General features: G+C 47.3%; 1 protein-coding gene across 2 annotated transcripts in view; it reads right to left on the bottom strand.

The window, feature by feature from the left end:
* LOC311513487 (hexokinase-2) overlaps window positions 1-25,212 on the bottom strand; it is a 62,772-nt gene that overhangs the window by 12,638 nt on the left and 24,922 nt on the right. The window contains exons 3-15 of one of the 2 annotated variants that reach the window (XM_084615361.1): window positions 24,951-25,099; window positions 21,925-22,044; window positions 19,000-19,095; window positions 17,298-17,397; window positions 16,502-16,685; window positions 14,098-14,253; window positions 11,345-11,578; window positions 9,637-9,941; window positions 8,167-8,315; window positions 5,159-5,278; window positions 2,842-2,937; window positions 1,771-1,870; window positions 21-204 (exon numbers count right to left, since the gene is read on the bottom strand). In XM_084615361.1, the coding sequence (XP_084471487.1) occupies window positions 21-204; window positions 1,771-1,870; window positions 2,842-2,937; window positions 5,159-5,278; window positions 8,167-8,315; window positions 9,637-9,941; window positions 11,345-11,578; window positions 14,098-14,253; window positions 16,502-16,685; window positions 17,298-17,397; window positions 19,000-19,095; window positions 21,925-22,044; window positions 24,951-25,099 (1,993 nt within the window). The remainder of the gene's footprint in view (window positions 1-20; window positions 205-1,770; window positions 1,871-2,841; window positions 2,938-5,158; window positions 5,279-8,166; window positions 8,316-9,636; window positions 9,942-11,344; window positions 11,579-14,097; window positions 14,254-16,501; window positions 16,686-17,297; window positions 17,398-18,999; window positions 19,096-21,924; window positions 22,045-24,950; window positions 25,100-25,212) is intronic. The other variant, XM_084615362.1, reaches the window with a different exon arrangement.

Genomic DNA, 25,212 nt, shown 5'->3' with positions numbered 1-25,212 from the left:
CCGCGCACGCACACACGCACCTTTGTTTCCCAGCATTGAGAGAAAGTTCGTCCACAGCCACATCAAACTCTGTCCGGAAGTCATCCAAGCAGCCGTTGTCCCCGAACGCCCCCCACTCCATGTTAATGCACATTCTGCCCTCTTCACCCTCCACCAGCTCCACATTCCTCATCTCCTCCATGTAGCAGGCGTTGCTGCCCGTGCCTGTGGCAGAAGAGCACAGAAAGGTCTAGAGGCTCCCGAAACATCACTTGCTTTGAAGGGGATGGAAGGGAAAGCAAAAAAAAAAAGGGGGAAGATAAGAGCTCTTCTACTACTGGTAGTTAAGGGAGACTGGGGAGAGAACTATCCCAGATGCTGTCAGTCGCTGGCCACACGCAAGTAAAAAGCAACTTAAATTTAGTGGGGGTTTTTTAGACAGAAATATAAAACGTTCAGCTCACCCACCCGGGGCGGGCACAGAGGCTCGGGCTTCCCCCCCGCAATGGGGCGAGCCGGTGTTCATGGCACCAATCCCACAGGGAGACGCCGAGACTTGCCACAGGCTGGATGGAATTAAGCAGTGGGCCGGATCCAGCCCGCGGGCCGTAGGTTCTGCACCCCAGTGCTAAAGCTTGCTGAAAGTCACTTGGGCAGAATCTAAATTTTCCATGGGATCATGTAGTTTTCGACAACAAAATTTTGCCAAGGAGAAAATGGAAAGAGTTTCCCTTGCATGCATCTGACGAAGTGCGTATTCACCCACGAAAGCTTAATCTCCAATGCGTCTGTTAGTCTATAAGGTGCCACAGGACTCTTTGCCGCTTTTACAGATCCAGACTAACACGGCTACCCCTCTGATGCAATTTCCCTTTTGACATTTTTGGAACAGAACATTTTGGTTTTTCTTTTCTACACTGATTTTATATCGTCCATAAACTGAAAAAAGGTTGACATCGAAAGAAAAAGCCAGTTAAATTGACCCCAAAGCAATTTTTCTTCAAAATTTTTGTTCTGTGGAAATTTTGAAATTCAGTGTTTTGTTCCAATTCAGAACAAAAACAAATTTTGAAATCGCAGAAAATTCCAGTTCACAGTCTGCTGAAGGCTAAATATTCTGCTGACAATTCCACTGAAGTCAATGGAGCTAACCCGGTAGATCATTGTCCGGTATGAGTTCAGACATGCTAAATTAAGAAGTTTCTTTGTTAGAAAGCGGGCAACAGAGTTTGGGGGTTTTACTATTACTCTGTGCAACCCTGTCGATGCAAATTTCACAGTCTTATGTGACACTATCTCTGCAGCCTGGGCTACACAACGGCCGTTCTCTTGAGCTTAAACAGCTTGGGAAAAAGCAATGAGCCTTACGTGAGCCTCTCAAGAATGAAGCGATAAGATCACCCTGATGGCTTAGGCCTGCCAAAACACGCCACCCACGAAACCTAAAGTATTGACCAGGAGGAATTCTTTATCATTACCAGCATCCTTCATAGTCTTTCACCATGGAAGGTAATAGAATTACACCTGCTTATACCACGTCTGAATTTGGTCCCAAATACTCAAGGAAATGAAGTTGTTTGGGGATGGGGGAAAGCAAAAGATTTTCACTGGCTGCCATTTTTCATTGAAATTTTAAAGATTTTAACATTTTTCCCCACCACTGGTGGAAATTTCTGATGTGTACTAGCTCTCCGGGGGAATAGCTAAAAGAAAAAGGACATGAGTGGTGTACAGAATAGGAACTGGGTACGGGGGAGAGATTGGTTTGTTATGTAAAGCTTCAGTTCTTACCAGCGATGAGTCCGACTTCACAATAAGGATCTTCATAACCACAGGTCATCATGGTGCCTACTGTGTCATTCACCACTGCTACCACATCCAGATCAAACTCCTGGGGAAGAAAGGGCTACCATGCGTTATTCTGGAAGAACCAGCACCTTCTATGCGCCCTTTCACTGTTGCATTCAGAGCAACACCCAACGTGAATGATGCAGAGCAGAAAGGACCTGACTTTTTGAAGTCTCCCTATGTCGGTTTTATACATCTCCCATTACTGGGATCAAAGCAACTAAGGGCACGTCTACACGGCATTTAGACACATGCGGCTGACTCGTGCCAGATGACTTGGGCTCAGGCTAAGGGGCTTTTAACTGTGGTGCAGACGTTCAGGCTCGGGCTGGAGCCTGGATTATGGGACCCTCCGACTTTGCAGGTTGGGAGAGTCCCAGAGCTTGGGCTCCAGCCGGACTCGGAATGTCTCGCTGCTATTTTTTAGCCTCATGGCACAAGACATGGACTCAGACTCGCAGACGTGTCTCCTCCCCACCAGTGTAGACTTGCCTCAGATGGCCATATTTTGTATTTAGGATTGTTCATCTGCAGAGCCAAGCACTTTAGGAAGCTGGGCCTGATCCAAAATACCCCAAACAAGGTAAAACTGCCTGTAACTTGGCTCATTTACACTGGCATGCTGAAGAGCCGGGATGACCTTGCTAGTGTTAGAACCTGCAGCTGTAAGAAGTTCACCTAATGCCCTTTTTCAGAGCACGTTATGTGTTCCCGAATTCACAGCAGCACAGCACACCTAAATCTGCTACAGTTGCCAGCTAGGGCCTTAGTCCAATCGCTCAAGCTGTAGAGACCCTCGCTTTTAGCTTTGGAGGTCCCAAGTCCAACCCTTGGTGAGGAGTAAGATACGACAGTCATTTAGCCATTTTCTGACCTTACGCTCAGCCAAGTAAATTTCCTTTCTAGCTGCAGTGAGAATTCCAAACAGATCTGGATTATCTGAGTGACTAGTCGCAAATTCTCCCTTTCATTTGCACACTGATCGCTCAGATCAGTTGTCCCATGGACATTCACCTCTCTCCTATGAATAGCTTCTTTCAACAGGTTCACCACATCTTCTCCTTCACAGCCAGTAGCTTTGAACCCTTTAGTCCATTTCAGAAGTATCCCCTTAAAAAGAGAACAAAAGATACAATACAGTCACTTAAGATCTGTTCCGGTAAGAGTGCTTTTTGTAGCTACATCTGTTCACATACACGGCTAAAGGGGACTGTGGTCAAGATTTAAGATCAACTAGTAATTTTAGGTGCCCAGCTGGTGGTAACTTAAAGGGTCTGATTTTGAGAGTAAACCTATTAGCCAAGATGGTCAGGGATGCAAGCTCATGCTCAGGGTGACCCTAAATCTCTGACTGCCAGAGGCCAGGAAGGGAAGACGGGGGTGGATCACCCCAATTGTCCTGTTCTGTACAACCCCTCTCCCTCCTAAAGGTCTGGCACTGGCCACTGTCGGAGACAGGATATTGGGCTAGATGGACCATTGTTCTGATCCAGTATGGCCATTTTTATGAGAGAAGGCTCAAGAATTCCTTAAAATCAGGCCCCTTTAAGGCAACAAGTTGGGCACAGTGTTCAAACTCTTGGCCAGCCTACTCAGAACCTATTTAAGGGAGAGCTTTAAATCACCTTTTGATATAGGAGGACACCAGCTGACCTGAATGGTACATGTTTTTCAGCAGATACTGCTATACACAGAGGGCGGAGCCTAGATATTGTTTTCGTCAATATTAACTAGAGCTGTGTCCTCCTCTTTGTTGCAATGATACAGGTTATTAACACAGGAGGAGTTTTTTTAAGGCATCAATGGATGCCTAGCTCCCATTCCTGCCTGGGGAAAAGCTTCCCATTGATGTTCCCATTAGTCCTGGCAGATGTTCACCGAAATATTTGCAGTAAATAGCTCTGCGACGTGACATCTTAACAAACCAATTCCAATTCGTTGTTTGTTTGTTTTTTAAAACACACCAAGCTCTTTCACACATGGCATTGCAATAGGCTTTACAGGGAGAGTTAAGATGCTAGAAAGAAAAGGAAGGTTTAAGGTGAGGTTTAAAAAGGAAAGGACTCTGGATGTTAGAGGGTGGGGGGGGGCGGGGGTTGGAAAGTTCTTGGTAGGGAAAGGGTTAAAAATGAACTAAAGCGACAAAGTGGATGGTCAGAAGGGGAAGTAATAAGAAAAAAAATGAGGGATTGCAGGTCTTGAATCTGGGCCCCTGGAGATTACAGCCACCACTCAGCAGCCTGCTGGCACCAGTGGGGAGCACGAGCCGGTGGACCCTAGCTCACCAGAGGCACCACCCATGCAACTCCTGATTGGAGGAGACATCTAGCCCCTCTGATTGGCTCAGACTCATTATTTAAGCCAGAGGAGGCACAGGAAATTGTCCGAGCAACTAGGTGAATCCTTGGCTGGCTGCTACATCAGAGGCCCTGTCTTCCTGCTTTGTTCCAGTTCCTTGCTTCTGCACCCCAGCCCACGATAGTGACTCTGGCTCCAACCCTTGGCTTGATTCCTGACTGACCCCCGGCTCCGACCCCCCCAACTCCAATTCCTAATGCCTGCTCCAACCACTAGGCCTGACCATCACTGCTCTGACAACTAGGTCTGACCACTCGCATCCTGGTCCACGACAGGAACTAAGGAGAGCCAGGGAATAATGTTGTATTGCACCCTCTATCTACATTTGCTCTATTTAGATCATAAGCTCTTTGGGGCAGGGACCCCTCCTTTGATATGCCCAGCATTGCTTGTGGGTGGAATTAATAAAAACATACATAGTAATAATGACATTTAAGAACTATCACAGACGAGGGTATGACAAGTCACAGGACATCCCTCCATGGAGAGCAACCTGGAAGGGACAGACATGAGGACCAAGAGAGTACAGTTTGCGAAAGACAACTATGGGCAGCTTTCCTCTAGTAGGATTTAGCCCCAGGATTGCTGGGACACAATGAAGATGAGATTAGAGTGGTCAGAGAGGCACAAAGAGAATTTTGATGTGGCTAGGAAGCCCGGGCAGGTAACTAAGGAGGAGGTCGACGATGGTCCATCTTGGAGCAGAACTGCTCTGCCAACGGTGTTCTGGAAGACTATGGAAGAGGGAACTACAATAGGATGGAAAGGGGGTAGGGCATAAGCAAGATTTCAGGTCAGGTAGGGTCAAGATAAGGAGAAATGTCTAGAGGTGGCAACAGACTCACAAGTGAAACAGGAAAAGGAAGTTTGAAAATGAGGATGTCATCTTCTAATCCTTCCCTCTGTTTCTGAACAGTGTAGCAATACAGGCTAGTTAGTAGGTACAGATACCAGGTAGCTGGATATAGGTTACCTCATCAAGGTTATTCTGTTGGCAAGGGAAAGAGAAGGTGAATCCCATAGGAAGTGACACGCCCTTCATCCCCATGTATTCCAGGAAGTCAGAAATGCAGTGGACGATGTGATCGAACAGCTGTAGACAGACAACCAGAGGCAGTTGCTTTAGTAACTGCGGAAAACTTGATTAAGTACCAGGCTACCAGCTAAGTAAGAGTGTGTCTGCTGGTACTAGCAAAGATCAATGGGCTACCACGTCAACTCAGCTGCATAACCAAGTAGTGAAAAATCCATCTCCATTGAGGTCTTCCTCCTGTAGCTAATTATACAGCGGCACCTAGCTATATATAGTCAAAATTTAAAACACAGTCACATTGGGCCTTATCCTGAGCACTGAATTCAATGGGAGCACTGGAGGGCTTGATGGGGATAAGTTACCAGCAACACAAAGTCTAGAGCCATAAAAATCTAACTCCAAACTCAGGTGATGCCTGAATCCAGCATTTGGGGCTGGGTTACCCATCTGCAATGGGATACAAACCCCACCCCATCTCAGCCCCAAAGTTATCACCTGAAGTTTCAGGCTTTTCTCCTTCAGCCCCCTTTTCTTTATTTAAAAGATTTTTCTCTGCATTTCTCACACAGGTTAAAAAACGAAACAAACTGTGTTGGTTCAACGTTAATACAGTGTTCTTCACCCAGAGGAATGCAAAAGCTCTTTACAAACTTAAGAGACACATGCCTTGTAGTGAGAGGCTACAGGAACTCAATCTATTTGGTTGATCCAAGAGATGGTCAAAAAGTGACTTGATTATGGTCTGTAAATACCTACACAGGGAAGAGATTTCAGATAGCAGCCAGTTCTAATTGAGCAGAAAAGGGCAGAACATGATCCAGGGGTTGGAAGCTGAAGCTAAAACAAATTCAGACTTTGAAAAAAAAAAGCTCTTTATTTCTAAACAGTGAGATTAGCTCACCATTGGAGCAACTGACCCAGGGATGTGGTACATCTGAAGTCTTTAAATCAAGACTTTTTCTCTTTTTAAACAGTTACGCTATAGCTCAAACAGAAGTTATGGGCTTGATGCAGAAGTTATTAGGCAAGCTTCTTTGGCCCTTATTCTGCAGGAGGTCAGACCAGATGATCACAACATTCCCATCTGGCCTTGAAATTGATCAGCCGATGAATCTGGGGGCTGATCTGCATTGCCGAGATCACGCTCCACTGTCACTGATGCAGTGGGTGTTGAGGAGGCTCAATCTCTCCAAAGAGCTGTTTGGCACCTCACAAGAGGGGGCATCATCAATGCAGCCACCTCTGGGGTGGAAGCCCACAGCCACCTCTGGGGTGGAAGCTGTCCACCAGCACAGAGCAACACTAGAATTAAGGTTGTGTTCGCATCAGTTATCCTGATCTAAAGAGCTTCTCTGCATTATGGGGGCTATGCCACTATGGCCCCACATAGTGTAGCTGCAGATTACAGCAGCAGAAGGGGGTTTTCCGTTGCTGTAGGAACTTCACCTCCCCGACTGACCATAGGTAGGTCAACTGAAGCATCCTTCCATCAGCCTAGCTACTTCTACCCCCTGGGTTAGGTTGACATAACTATGTCCCTCAGGGGTGTGGATTTTTCATCCTAAATTTAAGTGCACACCAGGCCTAACTGAAATTGCAGGGGAAAATTATAAGCAGGAAGAAAATTCTTCTTCAGTACCCTCTTCATTTGCTTAGTGCTGGGATAAATTCTCTGCTGCCTGAATTCTACCAGGGCAGTGGGTTTATAACAGCAAGGAATTTGGGTCATGCTGATTTCCCAACATTTGCAGCTCTATTTTAGAACATCTGTGATTTACTCTCTTGCGAGTGGTATGGAGGGTAATGCGTCAGTGAGTCATTTCAATGCATTGGAGAGGCGGGAGTTAGGGGAGAATCTCCTTTTCTTAGAGCCTTGTTGCTTGTTTTCCAGACTCAGGAGATGGGTTTCAGGGACAAAGCAAGAGCTTGAGGGGTCAGGCTGGCTGCTAGAACAGCTGGATTCCTTGGAAGGCGGCCGTGTGACAGGAGATATGAGCAAGGATGGATTAACAGAGCCCCATGGGCATGATATAGTCAGTACAGTGCAAGATGGGAATGCTAAATGTGGGGCACTGTTCTACAACCGTGGACCTGGGCCCATGGTTTTGATCTTACTCTGGCTGTGAAATATTAGCGAGGCTTATTTCTTTGGTCTTTTAACAGGAACACACCCAGCTAGGCTGCAAGCTGAACTGACACCCCAAATCTCATCTTCTTGCAGGTGTCTGAATATTTACATGGCATGAATACATCACACCGACACCCTGCTCCCCCTCTCCTCACCAAGCCCTCTTGCCGTGGTCCCTTATTATCATTTATAACACTGACAAGTGAGCACAGAACAGCTGCATCTGTATACATTTTATAATGGGGCAAAAGGCAACAGTGCCCAGAATTTGCTCCAGTGCAACTACTGAGAAATGCTACTAAACAGCCTGAAATACTTTGCAGAATTATACTTAAGTCACCGTGTGACTCTGGGAAGTCACTCAACTTCTGTGCCTCCGTTTCACTACCCATAAAATATGATCTTTGCACACCTTTACGAAGCGTCTGCATTCTATGGATGGAGAACACTATTGCAGCAGTATGAGTTACCTGAAATGGTTTTGACGGTTCTACAGATAGACGTTACTAGTGCATCCATCTTTGGTGTCCATGTCGGTCTGCTGGACTGTGTAATTTCAGATCCTAAACCACACTATAATAACAACATTTCTGTGTAACTTCTCACCCTTAGATGTCAAAGCACTTCGCAAATGGTATCACCACCCCATTTTAAAGACGGAGGTACAGAAGGGGGAAGGGGCTTGTCCAGGGTAAAGAACAGGCTGGGGCAAGAGCCACGGCTAGAAGCCAGGTGGCCCAGCTCCCACCCCGTACCGTAACCACTAGGACACTTCAGGCGAGATGCCCCCTCTTCTCCTTTCAAGCTGGCCCTGGCTCACCTCCTCTCCTGTCCCCTGCATGACCTCCTGCGGGATGGAGTAGATCTTGTTGTGCATCTCAACGCCGCGCCTAATCCCGCTCCGCACACGCACCAACAGCACACGGAAATTCGTTCCCCCGAGATCCAAGGCCAGGAAGTCGCCTTTTTCTGAAACCCAAACGAAGGCAGTTACAACACTGTCCACAGGGGCTGCCAGCGAATGATGTACCCAGATCACCCCAAAGACCCAGCCAGCCCCAACCTCTCATCTGCAGGCAGCGGAGCACCCGAGGAATGCAAAGTAAAGCGAGCAGGCGACACGAAGAGCCTGGAAATGGAGAGGTTAATCCCAACCTCATAGAGACCAGTGAAAACTGATGTCATGGGAGTTAAACCAGTGAGAGATCAGAATCCACCCTCTGAACTCTTCTGTTCTGGAGAATCGGAAGGAACCATGGAGGACCAATTCTCCGTCCCCATTATGCTTTGTACCAAGACAACGCATAGAAACCTCAACTGAGACGAGGGCCTCACTGTGCTACGTGCTTCAATCTAAATGGACAAAGCGGACAAGTTTCAGAGTAACAGCCATGTGAAGTGAGCTGTAGCTCACGAAAGCTTATGCTCAAATAAATTGGTTAGTCTCTAAGGTGCCACAAGTACTCCTTTTCTTAAAGCGGAGAAGGTGCAGGAGGGGAAGTAGGGACACAGAGCATGGAAGTGACCTGCTTACAGTCACGCTGCAAGGTCAGTGGGAGAGTCAGGAGTAGAACCCAGGTGAACAAAGTCCTAGTCCAGTGCTCTACCCACTGGGCCACGTTTCCTCGGAAACTGTTCCGGAACTTTCTTTGCTTCGAAGTGTGCATGAGAAACCCCAACGGCATGTGCAAATCTGAAGTCCAAAAATATAGGGCTACAGTCCCCAGAGCCACCCTGTTCCTCAGTGACTCGTGTTTGTTAATGCCCAGTGCCAGCTTGAGAGTCCACTCTGAGACAGGGCCTGAGTGGATTAGGCAGCACACAAGCGCCAACTCCGTGGATGCTCCGGGGCGGGAGCACCCACGGGGGAAAATTAGCTGGTGCTCTGCACCCACTGGCAGCCAAGCTCCCCACTCCTCGCCTCCTTCTCCCCACCCCGAGCGCGCCACGTCCCCCACTCCTCCCACTTCCTCCCAGCGCTTCCTGCTCCCTCCCGCTGCCGCCTAACAGCTGTTTGGCGGTGCTTAGGAATTTCTGAGAGGGAGGGGGAGGAGGTGGAGAAGAAGCGGGGCAGGGGCGGGAACTTGGGAGAAGGGGTGGAATGGGGTCAGGGCCGGGGGATGCCAAGCACCCACCAGGCAGAGCAGCCGAGCACTCACCAGGCAGAGCCCCAACCAGGCAGATCCAAACCCTGAAATACAAAGGAGCTCAGATTGCAGGTTCTGGCCCCTTGACAGTCTGATGTTCTATCCGGGAGGGGACAGGAGCGTTCACACACACAGGGTGTTACCTGTTCCATCTGGAGTGGCACACACGTAAGTGGGCAGCATTTTCACAGTGGCGTCCGGGTGCGACTCTTTGTTCAGTCCCCTCTCCATCTCGATCCTCATCCTATTCTTCACCTCCAGCAGCTGTTCATGGCTCAGCTTCAGGGCTTCCAGGGTCTTCTGCCTTGCCTTCTGCTGGGCTGCTAGCCTGTAGGCCACTGCCGTGACCATAGCGGCCCCTTTGCCGCTCCCGTCTTCCGACCGAACGAATCGGATGTCGCAGTCTGGCAGCAGCTTCCGCACGGTCTTCTGAAGGCGCCGAGCAAAACTGCACAGACAGAGGGGGAAGTGAGTGTCACCCACTGAGCGTGGTACTCCAGGCCCCTCTACTGGTGGCTGGCCCACATATAGACAGCTAAGGGAGACTCGTGCTTTTAGATCCAGAGGTCCCAGGTTCAATCCCTGTTGCCTATACCCCACTGAGCCTTACGCAAAGCTAGACCTCATTTAGGTCTGTAGCGCAAGATCTTATCCACTGATGGACAAGCTTCTGAAGGCCTTTTCCTGCAGCTCTTTAACTTCTTCCATGCCCTCCTGTAAAGCCCTTTCACTCAATGCATTTTTACAAACATTAACACTGGTGGCACCTCAGACTGGCAGGAAAGCTGGGAAAACAGAGTCCCAGCACAGCTGGGATTAGAACATGGGTCTCCACGCTCGTAGGCCTGCGCCCTATTCACTGGACTACCCTGCCTCTCAGATTGCAACCTACGGGGGTCCAATTCCCAGGCTTCATGCTCTAAGTTCCAACACAAATTTAGAGGCTTGTTACAAACCATGCAATCTATTAAAAGTGACCTTGCTTGTGCCTTAACTGATACACTACTGATTTGGGCAATTGTAGCGGGGTGGTCACCCGCTCCCAGCCCAAAGGGGTTAAAAGCCAGCCCTGGGAGAGGGCCCGGGGCTGAGAGCCTTAGGTTGGGCTGATAGGGAGCCAAACAAACAGACTCAGCTGACCCTATAAAGGGGCTGCTGAGCTGAAGCTAAAAAGACTCTCTAGCTTCTGAGAGGGAGGGACCTGGCTGCAGGGACCTAAGCAGAGTACCTAGATTAGAGCAGGGCTGGGGAAGGGCCTGAGGAGCTGGGGGAGCTCCAGCCAGGAAAGCCCCAGACTGCGGCCTAGTATTAGGCCCAACAGGTACTGGGGTTGCAGGGGACAGCCCAAGGTTAGACAGGCAAAGTTGGGTTTGGACCTGCTGCCTCTGTGATGAGTGGCTCATACTGCAGTCTGCCCCAGGGCGCGGGGGCTAGCTAGTGACTGGCAGTAGCCTACGACTGAGGCGAGGTAGGGATAGGGCGTAGGGGTTCCCCAGGGCGGGGAGACCCTGCAAGTGAGGGGTTACTGCCAGGGGGCAGCGCCCCGGCGTACAAGGGGCACTGGGAGGGACACGGGGGCCCGGCGTAAGCGGGACACCGGCCTGCAGAGGGTGTTCCAAGGCTGGAAGTGGAGCTAATTCCCAGGACACCAGCAGGAGGTGCTGCAGGGGTGAGTCCCAGCCGCTTACAGCCATGAACAGCATACAGGACTCTCACGGACATTACTGGGAGTCACAGCCCTTTAAGTGCTCTGGGACTGGGTTGCTTTCAACCCCATCGAGCTGCAGAATGACCCCCAGGGCCATTTCCTCGCAAACGCATTGCTAGCCTCACTTAGGTCCTCAGGCTTACTGGGGGTGCTTCTTGTACACCGAGCCATCCACGCCGACGGTGGAGCGGAGCCTGTCGACTCCCTTGTTCTCCTTGATGCGGCGCAGCACTGCGGCCAGGGTAGCAGCACAGAGGTTCGCCGAGCGTGTGGAGACGATCTGGCAGATATGCTTGGTGGCTATGCAATCTTCTGCAGATGGGTCCAGGCCGAGCCTGGTCAAGATCTCGTGGGCTTTTTGTAGCCCTTCCTTCTCTCTGAAGAGCAAAAAAAGGAGTTCAGTGGAGTAGCCTGAGATACTGTTGAGTTAACTCAACGTGTTACAGGCCCAAGATTTCTGCCAGTCCCACCTCTTATCCTGGAGGTTAATGACATAGAAATATAGGACTGGAAGGGACCTCGATAGGTCGTCTAGTCCAATCCCCAGCAACGAGGCAGGACTAAGTATTATCTAGACTATCCCTGACAGGGATAGTCCAACCTCTTCTTAAAAACCTCCAGTGTTGGGGGTTCCACAACCTCCCTTGGTAAATTTGTTCCAGTGCTTTTACTCTTAAGAGGGTGATAAGTAACAGCCAACATGGATTTGTCAGAACAAACCATGCCGAACCAACCTCATTTCCTTCCTTGACAGTATTACTGGCCTAATGGATAGATGGAAGCAGAAGGCGTGATGCATCTTGATTTGAGCAAGGCTTTTGAAACAGTCCCACTTGACATTCTCATAAACTGGGGAAATGAGATCTAGATGAAATTACTTGAAGGTGAGTTCACAACCGGATGAAAAAACATACTCAAAGAGCAGTTATCAATGGTGGGCTGTCAGACTGGGAAGTTTCAGAGTAGCAGCCGTGTTCGTCCGTATCCACAAAAAGAACAGGAGTACTTGTGGCACCTTAGACTAACAAATTTGTTAGTCTCTAAGGTGCCACAAGTACTCCTGTTCTTTTTGCAGACTGGGAAGATGTAACTAGTGGGCTCCCACAGGGGCTTGGGGCTTTTCAATATTTTCATTAATGACTTGAATAATGGAGTGGCGAGTATGCTTATAACGTTTTTAGATACTTGGTGTCATCACTCTGGGGGACAGGATTAGAATTCCACATGGACTTTAACAAATTGGAGAATTGATCTGAAATCCATGAGATGAAATTCAATAAAGACATGCGCAAAGTACTACACTGAGAAAGGAAAAAATCAAATGAAGTAATAAAAAAAAACCAACCCCGAAGAAGTGTAGTACTGAAGAAAAGGATCTGGCAATTATAGTGGATCACAAACGGAATACGAGTCAACAACATGATGCAGTTGTGAAAAAGGCTAATATCACTCTGGGGTGTATTAACAGGAAAATCAACTATAAGAGACTGGAGGTAATTGTCCCGCTCTACTCGGCTGGATGCTTGTGGATAAATGGAGAGAGTCCAGAGGACATCAACAAAAATGATTAGGGCGCTACCAAATTAATGGCCATGAAAGATGCGTCATGGACCGTGAAATCTAGTCTCCCCCAGTGAAATCTGGTCTTTTGTGTGCTTTTATGCTATACTCTACGGATTTCACAAGGGAGACCAGCATTTCTCAAATTGGGGGTCCTGACCAAAAAGGGATTGCCAAGGGGCTGCAAGGACATTTTAGGGGGGTTGCGGTATTTTCACCCTTACTTCTGCCCTGCCTTCAGAGCTGGGTGACCGGAGAGCAGCGACTGTTGGCCAGGTGCTCAGTTCTGAAGTCAGCGCCCCGCCAGCAGCAGCAGTGCAGAAGTAAGGGTGGCAAAACCATACCGTGCCACCCTCACTTCTGTGTTGCTGCTGGCAGCGGCCCTGCCTTCAGAGCTGGTCTCCCAGAGAGCAGCTGCTGCTCTCCAGCTGCTACCCTGCTCTTCAGGGGAGCAGTACTGCAAACCCCACCTCCCCCACCGTACAAAATAACCTTGTGACACCCCCACAATTCCTTTTTGGGTCAGGATCTCTACAATTACAACACCCTGAAATTTCAGATTTAAATAGCTGAAATCATGAAAATTTATGATTTTTTAAATCCCATGACGGTTAAATTTGCTTTGAAGTGTGCATTAGAAACCCAACTGCATGCGCAAATCTGCATGGATTTGGACCATGAATTTAGTAGGGCCCTAACAATGATCAAAGGTTTTCAAACCAGACCCAGGAGGAAAGGTTAAAAACCTGAGGACGTTTAGTCTTGAGAAAGGAAGACTTGAGAGGGGGTGGGTGGGGGCACGATAACAGACTTGAAATATATTAAGGGTTGTTATAAAGATGACAGTGATCTCCACTGAAAATAGGAAAAGAAATAAATGGTTTAATCTACAGCAATGGGAGATTTAGGTTAGACAGTATGAAAAACTTGATAACTCTTAGGGAAGTTAAGCTCTGGAATAGGTTTCCAAGGGAGGCTGTGGAATCCCCCTCACTGGAAGTTTTTAAGAACAACTTGGACAAAACCCTGTCCAGGATGGTCTAGGTTTACTTGGCCGTGCCTCAGCGCAGAGGACGGGACTCGATGAGCTCTCAAGATCCCTTCCAGCCCCACATTTCTACAGTTCTATCTCTTAAGTGATCACATCACACAGAGCAGGAGCGGGGGGCTAACCTGCTCAGTTTCTACTTGGTGTCTACACAACAGATCACTCACCGTTGCCTTGACAGACCTTTTCCTTCCCAAGAGCACAGGTCTTGAAGAGGGGGTGGTCTCCCCTCCACTGTTGGGGGTTCACTGAGGATGGAACCATTTGCTCAGGCTCTTTCTTACTTACTTTTCAATAGCAGACACAAATCCAGTCTCGAAGTGTCCTGTGGTGAGCAAGCTTGGGGTGAGCCTTCCACCGAATAGCAGCTCCTCCTTGGCCATCTTCACCAAGATGAGCCTGACCAGCTCTCCCATGTACATGCCGCTGATCATCTTTTCAAACCTGCAGAGAAGTTAAGCACAAGGTTCAGTCCACTGTGCAAGCCATTCTACACTGTCACTTTAAGAGGAAGGATGTGGAGACATTGGACAAAGTACAGAGAGGGGCAACAAAAATTATTTAAGGTCTAGAAAACAGGACCTCTGAGGGAAGATTGAAAAAATTGGGTTGTTTAGTCTAGAAAAGAGAAGACTGAGAGGGGACATGATAACAGTTTTCAAGTACGTAAAAGGTTGTTACAAAGAGGAGGAAGAAAAATTGTTTTTCTTAACCTCTGAGGATAGGACAAGAAGCAATGACTTAAATTGCAGTAAAGGAGGTTTAGGTTGGACATTAGGAAAAACCTCCTAGCTGTCACGGTGGTTCAGCACTGGAATAAATTGCCCAGGGAGGTTGTGGAATCATTGAGGATTTTTAAGAGCAGGTTGGACAAACACCTTTCAGGGATGGTCTAGATAATACTTAGTCCTGCCACGAGTGCAGGGGACTGGATGAGACGACCTCTCGAGGTCCCTTCCAGTTCTATGGTTCTATGATCTCAGATAGCAGCCCAATACAGATACACCCAGATTTTGCTTAAAATCACTGGGGGACATTTCAAAACCTTCAATAAAAAGACTGGGGAGCTCTAGTCTGGAGAAACATCTGTGCTTTGTAGGAGCTTTGCTTTAGCCCCAGGGAGCGTGAGAGTTCTGCAGGAGTGGAGCCACAGTGCCTGAGGCAGGATCTACACACAGAAAGGGCTTTGCTGGCGTAGCTGTAGCTGCATACTATACCAGCCCAGCGCTCCTAGTGTGGACGCAGCTTATATTAGTATAATCACTGGTATAGCATATTCCAGCCTCCCCACCCAAGGACAAAATAAGTACAGCTTTTCCCAGCCCAGCTCCGTCAGCCTGGGATCACACCTCTTCAGCACCCCTGACCAACACAGCTCTGCTGGCAGACGCTTGTAGAGTAAACAGGGCCTGAGGATACAGTCTTTAGAAGCGCTACGCAGCATTGAAAGTCAGTGGGACTTAGGCTCTGAAATCGCTTACAGGCCAGGTCTACGGTACGGCTGCTACCATGACACTGCTACGGCAGTATAGCACCATAGCGTAGACACTTCCTACAGCAATGGAGAGGTTTTCCCGTCAGCGTAGGTAATCGCCATGGGGCAGTAGCTAGTCAATGCAGCACTCTTCCATTGACTTAGTCACAAATTCACTGGGAGTTAGGCTGGCGCTCAGGGGTGTGAATTTTTCATCTCTCTGAGTGATATTGCCAGGTCAGTCTAAGTTTTAAATGTGTCTAAGGCTTGGTCTATTTTTCAAACCATCACCCTGCAACCCTGTGGACACGGCCATTCGTCACGTATTCCAGAGTTTTGGTTAAACCACAGTAACATCAAGGCTCCAATGTAACAATGAGCACATACTTGACGGAGGATTCTGGCCTTCAAATTAAAACAGCTAGAAACACTGCGAGAGATTTTCCAAGATGCACATGGGAGTTGAGTGCCTATCTGCCCTTTGGAAATATACCCCACTTCTCCCATCTTATCCTGCAGTGGGTGAGTCTGTATGGTCTGCAGAATCCTGGGGAAATTGCTAAGGTACATGCTAGAACTTCTCCTGTGGGCACGGTTTGAGCTGCCTTGATAATAGCTGGACTGAACTGTGCGCACAGAAAGAAATGCAACTGTAAATGCTTAACATATACAGTACATAGATTAAAAAAAAAAAAAAAAAAAAATCAAGCCTTCAGGTGACTTCCTCTCCCATCCATTGCAATTAAAGGTAAACCTGAACCAGAACCAAACTATTTCTGCATCTTGGAGGAAGCTCAGATCCAAGTTTTATGGACTGGGTCCACCTCTAATTTAAAAATCAATCTCTCAGTCACTGAGTTTGATATCTGAGTTTGATATCTGTTGGTTGCACTGATGTATGAACACTGGGTGACACTGTTTGCCTTCAGGTGAAGATCATTACATTGAATGGGAAATCCAGAAGTAGCTGTTATTCCATTCATTAGAAGATGAAGCAAAGCTGATGACGGGGTTGCTCTTGGTGGTTCGTACAGAAATACCAACCCAAATTTGTGCTACAGTCCTAGTTTGCATTGGTCTACCTTGCATCCGGTAGGGTCCTGTAACCCAGTTAACGTATATGACCTCCTCCTCACACCAAAACAATCACAATAGAAGGACAAACAATACAAAATAAACCACCCCCCACATCTGAGCCAAAGCCAGGAATCTGCTTACAGTTGTTTCCCTGGATTGAGCGAACCCATGTCGATCTCACGGTCGAACTCTGTCCTGATGTCATTCAGCACGCCGTCATCTCCGAAGGCTCCCCACTCCATGTTTATGCACATCCGCCCTTCGTCACCTTCCACCAAGTCAATGTGACGCATCTCCTCCATGTAGCAGGCATTTGTACCAGTTCCTGTGCCAAACAGATCACAAGTCAGTCACCTGGGAGAGGGAGGGATGGGGTCTTCGTCACTGCTTCCCACACAGAGCTCCTACCCATCCTATAAGCATGGCCTAAATTGTTTGTTCTTAGATGCACACATTTACACTTGGCCATACTGAAATGCATCTTCTTTGCCTGAGACCAGCTTATCATGCGATCCAGCTGGCTCTGTATCAGAGCCCTCTCCTCGTCCTTATTTACCACTCCCCTTCTTTGGGTTGTCTGTAAACTTTGTCAGTGATATTATGTTTTCTTCCAGGTCATTCATAAAAATGTTCCATAGCGTAGGACCAAGAACTGATCCCTGTGAGACCCCGAGTAGAAACACTCAGTGATGATTCCCCATTGACAGTTCTATTTGGAGATCTGTCAGTTAAGCCAATATTTCATGCATGCTACGTTCATTTTGTATCGTTCTAGCTTCTTAATCAAAACGTTGCATGGTACTAAGACGAACAACTTACGGAAGTCTTTGAATATTCCATCATCGCTATTACTTTCCTCAGTCAAACTTGTAATCTCAAAGAGACCTCGAATGGTTGGACGGGATCTATTTCCCATCAACGTTACACTGCGTCTTACCAACAATGAGCCCAACTTCGCAGTTGTGATCATCATAGCCGCAGGTCATCATTGTCCCTACGGTGTCATTTACCACGGCGACCACGTCAATGTCGAAGTCCTGAAACAGGCAAAGGGGAGAGACATCAAGTCAAGTTTGACCAAAACTTCCCGTTCCCTCATTACTAAGATTGATTGTGGGGGTTGGGGAAATCGTTACTTTAGAGGATAGAAAGAGTGAGGCTCCAAGGCCAAGATTTGGGATCCGTGCCTACAAATATTCAGCCTCATTTGGGCCAGGATTATCAGCTGGGACTAATTATTTTGGCTCGCTCGATTTCTCAGTGCTCAGCTGGAGACACCATGAAGGGGAAGATGTTCACAGAGCAGGTGGCTCAGCACTTCTTATCAGCTCCCTTCTTAAGGCATCTCAAGGTCAGCACTCAAAATCACTAGCTCCTTTTGAAAACCATGGCTCAAGTGGGGCTAAACGTTCATCAGCACAGATTCAGTGACGGAAGAACATTAATAGGCTGCCTATCTTTAGTAAAAATTGTTCCTTTTATAGTGCTATTCAATGTCAAAGCACTGCACAAACATTCATTTAGGATCTCAACACCTCCTTGAGAAGGGTAGCTAAGTAGCCATGTTACAGATGGATTTATCTAGACTTCTATCAACCACCTGTCCCTGACTCTTCGTGTTTTTAGAAGACTAAAAGTTATGATACAGGAATGAAAACTTGCAACAAATGCAATAAACCGTATAGACAATGTCATCATGCTCATGGAAGTAACTTCACATCCAGCCAGTCCACAGCCCTCTCCTGCCCCAAAATTTAGGAGGAATCCGTGTTGATTGGTGCTGCGTTCATAAATCTAAGCTCTGGCAGATCCAAACTAAGAAATCGAGGCTCTTGCAATGGGAGCAATTTTGGAGGAATCGACTCCTCCTGAAAGACTCCTGGCCAACATCCCTACTTCCTGTTTTAGTCACAGGGCTATCAGCTCAAGCAGTCAGCTGAGGAGTCGGTAATGTACAAGGAAGAGAGGCATAGCCAGATCTCAAGCCGTTTAAGGCTTTACAGGGAAAGATGGGGAACTGGAGGCAGAGGTTACTACATTTGTTTTTCTCCCTATCTCCAGTCCTTCCGAATGCCAGAATAACTGTGATATCAGAAGGTACACCAACAATATGCAATTCAGAGCAGGGGTGAATTCAGCGCTGAAGTAGTTCTTTGAGTACACCCACTTTCACAGCTGATAATGCAGTCTGCAGGAGAACAACATAAGAAAAGAGCAGAACACGAGCATGAGGAAGCACGAGGTTTGCTGTAATCCTCAACCAACAGAATCTAATCTGATTTTAAAAAAAAGAGGAAGTTTGTTCAGGTTTTTTTTTTTAAAAAGAGCACAGCTGTCTTGCACTGGTTTCCAGATGAAGCGTGCATCAATCCGACCGACAACCCTTGAATGTGTCGGGTCTGAAGCCAAGTATAGCCACTGCTGGCATTTAGATAGTGCTTTTCCCAACCTGGAGGAACCCAGTCTATGCGAACACCTTGAAATACAATACCTTCCCTCCTGCGTGGAGGGCTGTAAGCTAGATCGAGACCAGGATCTATACATATTCTCTTTCTTCTGTTCCAAAGCCGAATAGAGTGCCCGGGGCGGAGCAGCTGATTCCCAACAACCTGGGAGTTCAGCACACGGGTAATGCTTACCCCTCGTTTCTTGATGGCTTTACGTATCATGGCAACCACGTCTTTCCCCTCCACGCCGCTGGATTTGAACCCTTTAGTCCATGTAACAAGGATACTCTACGAAAAGAAATCAGAACACCATATTATCAAACATGGAGTCTTCAGCTGTCTTTCACTAAGGCCCTATCGCTACCCTGGGGATTTTTGCAAAAAACCAAACAAACAAACAAAAAAACCCAACCAAACATAAAAACCCTTCTCCACTGTAGATCAGCTGCACTGGTATAAAAGACAAGGGTTTCCACTGATGCAACTTATTGCAGTAGGTTCCTGGGATGGGTTGCAGCACTGTCGTGTGTGTAGGTTATGACTGTGTAACTACATCAATATGAAAAGGAGGACTTGTGGCACCTTAGAGACTCACAAAAGCTTATGCTCAAATAAATTTGTTAGTCTCTAAGGTGCCACAAGTCCCCCTTTTCTTTTTGCGGATACAGACTAACACGGCTGCTACTCTGAAACCTACATCAATATGGTTACACTGGCAAGGAGTCTACACTATAAACTTACATCGGTATAACTACATTGCTCAGGGATATGAAAAATCTACATCCCAGAGCGATGCAAGGTATACAGACCTGGTGTAGACAGCGTTATGTCAACGGGAGATGGATTAATGACACTGACGTGACAAGCAATCCTGTAGGCATAGCAGCATCTTCGCTGCAGCGTTTTACGTGTTAACCTGCCTTGAGTCTCAGCAAGGCCCAGATTTCTGGAAATGCCATCAAAATATGGATGGGATGGGGAATTAGTCATTTACTTCCACCCGCATTAGAAATGCGAAACACAGGGTGAGGCTGACCAGATTCTACAGAGTCAAGTTTACCAGGATGCTTCCCAAAGAGCTCAGGGTGTCATACGACTTCTGATTAAAAACAGTCTTTGGTGCTTGAGGTTTTCCAAACAAATCTAATAATCTGCCCTGAGCAGCAGAAGGCACTTTGCACCTGGGACTTTTACTATGATTAGTAGGTTTAAGAGATACTGATAATAGCAGGAATATTTTGGCCGTACAGCCGTGGAATTTGATTAGCTCCCACTCTGAAAGGGTTTCAGAGACATCTTCCGTTCTCTCTTATACAGAGCTTTTCTTCCCTAGGTCCCAAGGAGCTTTAGAATCATAGGGTTAGAAGGGACCACAAGGGTCATCTAGTCTAACTCACCATCTGTGAAATGGAGACTTTGTGAGTATCTTGGCAGGGAAACTGAGGAAAAAAAGACAGAGAAGTACCTTGCCCCAGGCCACCCAATGAGTCAGTTTCCGAACCAGGAATAGAACCAAGATTTCTTGATGCCTCACCCCACAGCTTTCCACTAGATCACCCTACTTTCCCCAAGAGAGCAGTATAAAGGGAAGAAAAGTGAATAGAAACTTATGCAGCATGTGGGTGCCTTTACGATGGAGTATTCGCTGCACATGGAGGATGTGCCAAAGGGACAGAAAAATACCCAGATGGCTACATTTCTGAGAGGTGAGTAGAATTTTTAGCATTCCAGTTATAATGGCAGGGAACGGGTAGAAAACGAGACCCACACAAGGATGCTAGGTACCAGAGGAGAGGGTACATGACAAGTGAAATGACCCGCATGCATCCAGAGGGCGCTAAACGAAATTTCACCTTGGGAACCCAATGCCACAGACAGTCCATCAGGTCACCAGAGTCCCTCCATGTAACAAGTCAATGGCTAAGTACAGCTGACAGCACATCAATCCCTGCAGGAGTGCCAGCCCCCGCTCGGTCGCTGGTAGAAGCATTGCCAATGACTTCAGTGGGAAGAGGAGCATGGTACACCATGAATGATGCGGAGCTTGACATGTCTGTTTGCATGTAGCGAGGGGACACATGTCCTGGGGCATTTGGAGCTGCTTTACCTTACGCTGCACACCTTCCCCCTACCCAGTGCCTGCATTCAGTTCCTTTTCCACCTGCCCTGCTTCCATCTCAGTCCTCAGTGTTACCTTTGTCTCTCCTTTCTGTACCTGGGGCTCCAGATCTGTCTCCACCCTGCCCCCTCTGCCACTAACAGCCTCTCTCGACTTATGTGATAAACAGCTGCCCCCATCGGCCATCCAATCCTTCCTCTAAAATCCTCTTCTCAGCCAGCGTCCCAGCACACAGCTGGTGTTATTCACAAAAACAATCCCAAAATATAATCAGCTCGGAGCCTTATAAATAACACTCCCTTTGCAAGCTAGGCTGCCCTCAAGAGCAATTTTACCCTCCCCCTTTGTTTCTTGTCCTTTCCCCACCTTCTCCTAATGGTTTCTTGTCATATCTCATTATCTTATTTCCCCAATTTGGAGCGTAAATGCCTCAAGGCAGCAAATCTTCTCGGTTACTTGTCAGTAAAATGCCTTGCACGTTAATGGTGCCGTAGAAACAAATCAGTAATAACCACCAAAGAGTTGAAGTTCCATGCGTCAGCATGCAAAAGAGGCACTTCCTTACCTCAAGTTAGCTAACATGTGGTAACTAGCAAGAGATACAACCCACATGAAGACAGGGCAGTTTGTTCAGATTTTACTTCATGTTAAGTACCGTATGGTACCTAACGCACCTTTCTTCCTCGTGAAGATGCGTCCATAGTGTATGAAGACACGCTTAAGGTCTTTGCCGGTTTAAGGGAACAGATGTAAACTAAACCGAAGCAAGCCAAAGTCCACACTGCTTGGCACCAGTTTAACTAAATTGGTTTAAAAAAATCAATTTAAGTCAAATTGACGCAACTTCCATGTGCAGACCAGGCTAAAATCATATGGTGTGATAAAACCTAGCTACTCTTCTCTTTTGCCTCGCCTGGTGGCTGGTAGAAGCCCAAGCCTCAGCCTGCAGGTCAATCTATTATGGCTTACAAGCCAGAGAAGGTAAAAGCTTCACTTACCTCATCCAGTTTGGTTTGGTGGCAAGGAAAAGAGAAGGTGAATCCCAGGGGCAGCTTCTTGTCCTTCATGTTCAGCTTTTCCATGAAGTTAGCCAGGCATTCGGCAATATGATCAAAGAGCTGTAGAACAGAGATCACCACCCGTTAGGCTGCTCAGACCCTGAGTCGCTCTAATCTGTCTATTCAGCGTAAAGACCCAATCCAGCACCCATTGGAATGGATCAACACAAAGTCAAGTCAGGATCATTTCACAACTGAATGCGCTGGATCCTACATTACACTGGGTGCCATTGACTGTGTTTCGCTTGCCAATGTCTCTCTCCTTTATTCAAGCAATTCAGCTATTAGAGAGTAACCCTCCCCACAAAAGGAAACTTTTGACCACCTCATGTAAGCCTACCCATAACACTGGAGGAAACTTTCACAGGCATGTTAAGCATTCCCTGTACTGCACCTGTATTCCTGATTGTAACTGGTTTGGTATTCTGGGACTTTGCAGACCACATTGTAATAAAAATCCAAACAGTTATTATTAAGACTCACTTATAAGTTGCCCATTACCATGGTGTCTAGGTGTAGTTTGCTTAGTTTAAAATAAATCCTTAAGCATGTCTTCTCTGTATCAGCCTGGAAGATTTTCAGAGACAGACAACTTTTGGGAAAGGAATTTGATCTCGTGGTTAAAGCAGGAGATTTGGGATTCAGGACTCCTGGGTTCTCTCCTTAGTTCTGCTGGTGACTCTTTGCAAGTTTTGACAAGTCACTTCACCTCTCTGCACTTCAGTTTGCCCCCTGTTATAGCGCAGGTAGACGGAACTACCTAATTTTTTGTCATGTGCTTTGAGGTCTTGGAATCTAGGGTATTAGAGAGAGCAAAATACTAGGATTCCCCATGACAGTTCAGGATGGTCCAGTACTTTGATAAAGAAAAAAACCTCTCTTCCTTGGTTCTTTAGACCTTGACTGCACTGAAGATTTGCAATGAATTTTCACAGAGATATGTTACCATAATAAATGCAACTGAGATTTAGTTATGTCTTCACCAAAGATTTGCAGGGTAGCTCTTTTAAGCAGTAGCCGCCCACCAGTGCAAACCCCTAGCGTAGACAAGGTAAACGGCAATAAGCAGCAGCTTTGTACTGGTGCATCGAACTCAGGTGTCAAGCAGGGGTCAATGCCAGGGCGCAAATTTGTCTATCTGCACATGGGGTCCAGTGGGTGGCTGGAATGGAGATAAATTCCCAACACAGACAAGGCTCTGCCTGCTGCATCACCCAAGCTGACTGTGGATCGATCCTCAATATCCGTTAGTTTCCTTCTTCTAAGTTTTCAGCAGAGAACAGAGCACTGAACTCGAGTTCCCTCAGCTGTTTATTCCAGGCATTTCCTCCCCCTTTGCCAGACTGTAAACCCCGGGTAGTGACGAATCTCATTTAAAGCATTAACATCTCTCTGCAAGGCACTTTAAAGCGCCTTCTACGCACAAGGCTTTAATGAGAAAAGCGAAGACAGCTGGACAGACAGATTACACCAGTTTGTCTTCAAGTGGTATAAAGCAAAGAGGGTGGGGCGGGGGGGATGACTGGATTACAGTTTTAAAACTATATTCCCTAGGACTCACACACAACATCCCCCTTAACAGTCATTTACTATTATCTTATTCTGTTTGCATTTATTTTGTGTCAAACTCTATTTTCTCCCATACAATGCACACTGTTATTTTATTCCATTTGTATTTATTCTGAGCCAAAATCAACAGCCCAACAAAAGGGTTAGGAGACAGTCGGACAACGTGTTTCATCATCTGCCTGCCTCTGTACTTTACACTTACACAGCTCTTTAATGAAGTACTTTGAGATGGAGAGAGAATGGTGGGCATCATTAGACTCACAAGTCAAAGGGAGAAACAGAAGCACAGAGCAGGGAAGGGACTAGCAGGTTGGTGGGAGAGGTGACAATGGAACCCAGGTGTGCTGACTCCTAACAACTTTAATTCCCACCACGTCAGCATCTTGCAATGACACTAAAATTTCCTTGCTCCACTCCCGCCCTCCTCTATCCAGAGAGCACAAGCCTCATACAAAGCTGCAGAGGATGCTCTCTGAGCACGTGTCATCACAGTACCCGCTGGGTGTCACCCCCTCACGTGGACAGCGAGAGAGATTTCCCTGGACAAGAAAGTGACTATTGATGATTACTTCTGACCAACCAGAGGAGCATCTTTCCACTGCATGGTGCCTGCAACTCCCGAGGGCAAATATGATGCTGCAAGATGACATGTGAACTGATGGGCGGTGGCCGTGCGGGGGGGGGGGGGGGGGACCTTTTATGTAAGATTTAAACTGGGATTAGGCACAGTTGCGGGAGGATGGAATCAGAGGGGAATTAGAGCTACATGCGCTGTGCTTTACTCCTGTCCTTTCACTGCTGGCATCATCTCAGGGCAGACCAGAGTACCACCCTCTCTGGGGCCAAGATTTTTAGTGACTGGCAGTTTTGTATACTCAACATGAAACACCCTCTAAGGGGCCTAATTTTCAGAGAGTGCTGCGGACCTGCCTTCTGAAAACAAGGCCCTGTTATGGGGTCTCAAATTGGGCATCCAATGGCGGACACGTTGACACTAGGAAAAAAGGTGCGTTTAACACTCATTAGAAATCCCTAGTGGAGAGATGGCAAGTTGTAGTCTGAACACGTTAGTTGTGAACCCTAGTGTAGATACCTGCCAGCTACCACATGTTAAAACACAAACTGGCCTGTCTACACTAGGGTAATGGGTGTTAAAAACCCACCTTCACTAGTGAAGGCAAGGCCCAAGGTACCTGAAAATTATTAGTTGCTTTTAAAAGCCTCGGCCTTTTGCACTTACCCAGCCCCAATGGCTGTCGCATCTGAGCATGGGTTGTTTCCTTCTCGAATACCCAGGAGAATCACGTCAGGAAGACATAGCAGGCTGAGTGATCCAGCGAGAAAGTGTGTTCAGGAATAAAGGGTGGGGGGGGAAGGGGGAGGAATATTAAACCTACCTGTACCCCACTCCCACGCATGAGATCCTCTGGAATGGCATAGATCTGATTCTCCATTTCTACCTTCCGCAGGCCATTATCAGACACCTTCACTCTCAGCACACGGAAGTTCGTGCCGCCAAGATCCAAGGCCAAGAAGTCTCCATTCTCTGCAGGCGCAAAGAGAGAAGAATATCGTGTTAGAGGCCTCTGTCTTATTCTCACACACACACACACACACTTAAAATGGAGCTATGAAATGACTGCCTATTTACATGGGCCA

This window comes from Lepidochelys olivacea (assembly GCF_965140295.1).
Source record: "Lepidochelys olivacea isolate rLepOli2 genome assembly, chromosome: 26".
Taxonomy (NCBI): domain Eukaryota; kingdom Metazoa; phylum Chordata; order Testudines; family Cheloniidae; genus Lepidochelys; species Lepidochelys olivacea.
The sequence above is the reverse complement of the archived record's forward strand: the minus strand, read 5'-3'. Positions and strand labels throughout refer to the sequence as shown.